The following is a 5937-nucleotide window of genomic DNA, read 5'->3' on the forward strand; positions in this document are numbered from 1 at the left end:
CACCCCTCCCCCCCCCCTTTATTACATATGGTGCCCCCTTAATATATTGTATTTATCTTCTAGTGGCCATTAATTATATTTATTACTTTATTGGGGTCCCCTAAAACTGTGCCCCCCTATAATACATATAGTCTGCTCGTTAAAAATAATAAAATTCACTCACCTTTAGCAGCGCTCCCGTGTCCTCCGCGTCTCTACTCCCGGATCCTGCGATAGTGGATCTGACAAGAAGCCGCACGGCAGCGTGAGTGCATCATCACGCTGCCGCGCATCAGGGTAACACATTCCCGGCGCGTGCCGGGAAAAAAAACTGGCCGCGTCACACGGCAGCACAATTATTAGATATAGTACTCGATGTGGCCGCTTACGGCCGCATCGAGTACCTGTGCTGTCACTCACTGGCAGGGGCCTCAGATCGGGATGGAGGCCCCTGCCGTAGCGGAGGTACTGGGGCTGGGGGCCCACTGTGGGCTAGTGCGATGGGGATGGAGGGCCCTGCCATAGCAGAGGTATCGGGGGCCCACCGGAGGATTCACCGGTGCTCCGGTGGGCCAGTCCGAGCCTGCTCCGGACCCTACCTTGTACGTAACCCGGGGACTGCCTGTATTGTGTTTTATTTTATTTGCTTTAAATGATTATTTTTGATAATTTTATATACAGTCATGTGATATAGTTCAATTTTAGTATTGTACAATTGTAAAGTCATGTGATAAGGTTTTCTTCTGCTATTTTGCTGTAGTTCGGTCTGACCAAGAGTGTTTAGTTGTAATAAACTAATAAATGTAATAAAGTTTATATATATATATTACGAGATCTATGGCACAGAAGGATATATCATCTGGGAAATCACAGCAGATGCATTCATGTTCCCTGACACCTGGTAAGCAGCAGGATAATGATACGAGGATGACGGGAAACCCATAGGGGAATATAAGTGGATATATAGCAATCGCTCCATACATCCAATGGACAGACCCCGGGCGGACTGCGGCTGTGCTGCTGCGACCTGACTCCGCTGCAGCAGTATTCCCACTATACAACCTCGCATGTAAGTATCTTCATTGTAGATTACACTGTGAGTATCATTCATCTTATACACAACATATATGATGATAGTTTACACCAATATCCAGAAATCTCCCTATACATTATCCTCCTGGAGCCACCATGATACAGGGAGAGGGATGGGAAGGTTAAAGCGGTTTTCCTATCCCTCGATGGGAATATGTGGCTTGAGGTACCAGGCACAGAGACAGGTAAACTACTTCTGCATTTATGGCCTTAAGAGCCCTTCAAGTGGTTGTCAGATCCCTATCATCCCACCTGCCCTTTTCATTTTTGATTGGGGTCCAACATCCAAACCCTACAAAGATCCAGCTGACCATAGGTGCCGATTGGCTACTCGCAGTTGGGTGGTATGGTTACATGTGGAGTGACCACTTTGTACAGATGTGTAACTCCTTGGACCATCATGACCTCAAGGCAGTAAATATCCATGCAGTTTCTTTCCACTATATGCAACAAGATATTATCCAGGACCACCAAGGTCGGCACACTCTCGGTCCTAGCTGGCATAGATGTGCCGTGTCTTTAAGGGCCACTTATGTTTAGCTCTATACAGCAGCAATACTCTTGTACAATTGGAGCAAAGAGGTAAATGTCATCTTCACAAGACCAACTTTGGGCCTCAGACATCATAGATATCCGGTCTCAGGTTTGGCTTGGCCAAGGTGCTCCCTTCCCACATTCAGGACCTCAACAGGGAATAGTGGGACCGCAGTCACAGGTCGGTACTAAGTCCCAGTATTCCCCCTGCAGAGAGGAGACAGCTCTGGTGCAACTGTAACGTTTTTATGTAATGTATCTATGTAGTTATCTTGGTTCTGGTAACATATCCATGTAATAATCTGGGTTTTTGTAGCATATATTTCTTGTAATTTTGGTTCTGGTAAAGTATTTTGGTTCCAGTGCTGTTTCTTTGTAGCTCTTTGTAGATCTTGGTTCTGTTAATGTATCTATCTTGTGATCTTAGTTCTATGAAGTTATTTGCATTTTGCTTATGTATCTAAGTAGTAATCTTGGTTACGGTAACATTTTCGTTTAGTAATCTTGGTTCTTTAACATATCTATATAGGAATCTTTGTTCTGGTCCTGTATCAATGTAGTAATCTTGGTTTTGGTGCTGTTCCTGTGAAGTAATCTTAGTTCTGGTACTACATCTAAATAGTAATCTTTGTTCTGGTCCTGTATCAATGTAGTAGTCTTGGTTTTGGTGCTGTTGCTGTGTAGTAATCTTAGTTCTGGGACTACATCTAAATAGTAATCTTTGTTACAGGCCTGTATCAATGTAGTAAGCTTGGTTTTGGTGCTGTTGCTGTGTAGTAATTTTTGTTCTGGGACTACATCTAAGTAGTAATCTTTGTTACAGGCTGGTATCAATGTAGTAATCTTGGTTTCAATCCTGTATCTATGTAGCAATCTTGATTTTAGTAATGTATCTATGCACTAAATTTGCTTCTGGTCCTGTACCTATGTAGTATCTTTAGTTCCAGTGCTGTATCTACTGTATGTGATACTTTATGTAGTATGAATGGCTCTGTTAATGCATCTCTAGTGATCTTGTTTCTGGAAAAGTATCTATATAGAATCTTGGTTCTGGTTCTGTATATATGTAGTATATTATGGTGCTGTATCTATAAAGTAACACTTGTTTTTGTGCTGTCCCTATGTAATATTTTAGTTATGTTACAATTTCTAGACAAAAAGTTTTGTTATATTACTGTGTTTATGCACTAAACGTCAGATCATCTAAAAACTCTAGGCCTTTGGGGAGGCCAGGATCTACTTACAGCTCAGGTTTCATGACAGTATTTGATGTGGTGTACTATAAGATAGGAAATGGCATATGTGGGGGGCCTCAAAATTCACCACTCAAGATTCCTAGTGCCAACCTGCATACATTGGGGAAGATTTATCAATGTGTCTACACCATGCACCAACTTTATTAAGTATGTTAGATAGTTTTAAGGTATTTTCAGGAAGGTTTCTGACTTGTCAGAAGAGGGTGGCTTGGTCTCATGAAGAGGGGGCATAACTTAGCCCGGGCACCACTAAATTTAGTCTTAAACCAAAAAATTCTGTTTTAAACTAGACCAAATAATACCTAGTCTAAAGTATGACTCCACAGTCTTAAACTACACTAGATGGAGTGGAATAAGACTGTGGAGTGTGACTCTGCACTGGTCTATTCACCAACACTTTTTCTACATCTCCCTCAATGTGTTACATGATAACCAGGTCCAGAAACAGGCACCACAGTGGTGTCCAGTACCAGATCTCACTGAGTAGCCGTGAAATAATTCATTTCATACTATAGCCCCAATATCTGACTTTAGGGAGTCTTACAATGTGATTGGCATCAACTCTCTCATAGAGGTCCTTCTACCAAGAGTTTCATCTAAAGGGTTCAGTTCTTCACACTCCAAAAGTAGGGTGCCTGTCATACCAAGGGTAGGCTAGCTATCATACCAGGGGTAAGGTAGCTGTTTTACCAGGCTTATGTTTATAACACCCTTCGTACAAGTCCAGTTTAGTCCGGAACTGCACCACCAGACCACATCTTCAGGTCTGAAGGCACCAGATTCCCACCATATCTATCTAACTGGGCTAAGGGTAGATCCCCCCCCCCCCCCAACTAATATTGGGCTGATTATTCTTACGGTTGCTGCAAACTCCCTACAACCAACCACAGCCCACATCCTATACACAGTGGCCCAAATGTAACACTAATAAGTCCACCTACTTCAGGTTATCAATATATTAGCTCCCAGACCACATATGGACATTTTCTAGCTCTTCGTCCACCTTGTGAAGCACTGCCCAAGCCGTCCTTTGTCCTCAGCTTTTCATGACCAACATCAAGACCTTAAACAGCACACACTTAGTTTCTACGAAAGTGAGGATATTATCATCTAAGAGCTCAATATTATGAGAGTGGTTGTAAATGGGTTATTGGATGGCTTTGAATAAAGGAAGATGGAGGCACCGTAAAATATATTTGTAAAAATTTTAAATTTTACAGTACACAAGGTACTCGTAAAAGTGGTTTTCTGTGGATCCACCTTACAAAGAGCTGAGCTTCTCCAAATGTCAATGTCTGATTGTTAGTTGCCACAAGGTCAGCTCTTTTTCGGGCCATGGTTTTAACCAAGGGAAACTTTAATCAAGTTTATGAAAAATCCCCATTCTATACTTGTTTTTTTTTATTTTAGATTTACGGTAATTTCAGAACTTCAGACATGGTGAACTCCACCAACATGAATACCAATGTGACAATCCAAGTGAACAGGACAGCTGAAATTTTGAGGACTGCTGTTTCCATCGCAATGTTCCTCTTCTATGCCATCTTTATGTACTTCATGGTCATCATACTGAATGTCTTCTTCACCAACCCCCAGGTGCGGGAGACCACACGTTACATTTTCTTCATTCACATGCTTCTCAATGACATGGTCTACCTGCTAACAACAATTTATATCTTCTTATTTACCATCTACTTTGTCACCATGCCGGTGTCTATATGTTTCATCGTCATGAGTTTTACAACAAGTGCGTTCTGTGTAACTCCCTACAACCTGGCAGTCATGTCCTTGGAGCGCTACGCGGCCATCTGCCACCCATTGAGGCACGTGGAGATATGGACTGCCCGGAGAGCCACCTTCATCATTGCCTGCATGTGGATAGCCGGAATGATACCCCAACTTGCCAATTTTATTGTCTACTCTTCTTCAGTAGATGTAAAAGCTTTCAGTCTCAATGTCATCTGTCACTGGAAATATTTGGTGGCACATCAATCCCAAGAGCTTATTAAAATGGTGAATAGTATTCTCGGCTTCTCCTTGGTGGGATTAATAATTGTCTACACATATATCAGAGTCATGCTTGTCGCTCGAAAGATGGGCGCTAATCAATTTGCCTCCAAGGCGGCTAAAACCGTCCTTCTCCACGCATTTCAGCTTCTCCTCTCCATGATGTCCTTCAACTCCTATTTCACATCGAATTTTCAATACATGCCCACAATTAACTTCTTCCTGTTCATGTCTATTCCCAGATTCCTCAGTCCTGTGATCTATGGCGCTAGAGATGAAGTTTTTGGGAAATCTATGAGAAGGTTTTGCTCAACTGTGAGGATCCACATTGTGGATAAATGAGGTCTTCTACCGAGAGAGTGATAAAGGAAATCAACCTTTATGTACATTATACTTTAAAACAGAAATGTATTATTATTTTTATAAGGCCAGATCCCATCTCGAAATTTGAAAGGTTTTTAAACATTTTTTTTTAAAAAGCTGCAGTATGTTCATTGATGCATAATATCACCTGCAACTTGTTTCTCAACCTGCCAAATGCTCTGAAATTGCGGGGAACCATCTTGACATAGCAGAGTGTTCTTCCCCTTCCTCCCCTTGATGTTCGATTAGATCATGTGACCAGGGGGTTCAAACTGCAGTACTGAGGATATCCAGCCCACTGGTTCAAAGAAGGTGGCAAAAGTGCATGTACATACAGAACTGTATATGTGCCACTATTTTGGATCTTGCTGACCATTGACATTGACTGAGGGGCTGGATTTCTTCAAAATGTATTTGGAATCCATCCCCTGGTGACTTGTTATAATATTGCACCTGATCTCAGGAGGGGAGGACCATGTGACCCGAGTTGGCATGTCCTAGTAGTTTGGTGTAAAGGGCAATCTTCTTGGTCCTAAGGAGGGGCTTTTGTTATTTACAAGACAGAGCAGCGGAGAGGATGAAAAACAATTAGCAGTGACCATTTCTCTCAATAACTTCTTTAATGGGATAAGATTTTTGTGTTTAGGCCATTCTTCTGCTGAGCATCAGCCTTCATAGGTACAACACCAGGTACACAAAAAAGGAA

General features: G+C 42.1%; 1 protein-coding gene across 1 annotated transcript; it reads left to right on the forward strand.

Moving 5' to 3' along the window:
- Positions 1 to 4282: 4282 nt before the first annotated feature.
- On the forward strand, positions 4283 to 5210 carry LOC140117011 (odorant receptor 131-2-like). The gene has a single exon (XM_072133441.1). The coding sequence runs from the start codon at positions 4299 to 4301 to the stop codon at positions 5208 to 5210; it is 912 nt and encodes a 303-aa protein (XP_071989542.1). The 5' UTR covers positions 4283 to 4298.
- The last annotated feature ends 727 nt before the right edge of the window (positions 5211 to 5937 follow it).

This window comes from Engystomops pustulosus, chromosome 2, assembly GCF_040894005.1.
Source record: "Engystomops pustulosus chromosome 2, aEngPut4.maternal, whole genome shotgun sequence".
Classification (NCBI taxonomy): domain Eukaryota; kingdom Metazoa; phylum Chordata; class Amphibia; order Anura; family Leptodactylidae; genus Engystomops; species Engystomops pustulosus.

Bases quoted from the DNA above. Each gene is read 5' to 3' on its own strand.
- LOC140117011 (XM_072133441.1), top strand. From the start codon at position 4,299: ATGGTGAACTCCACCAACATGAATACCAATGTGACAATCCAAGTGAAC.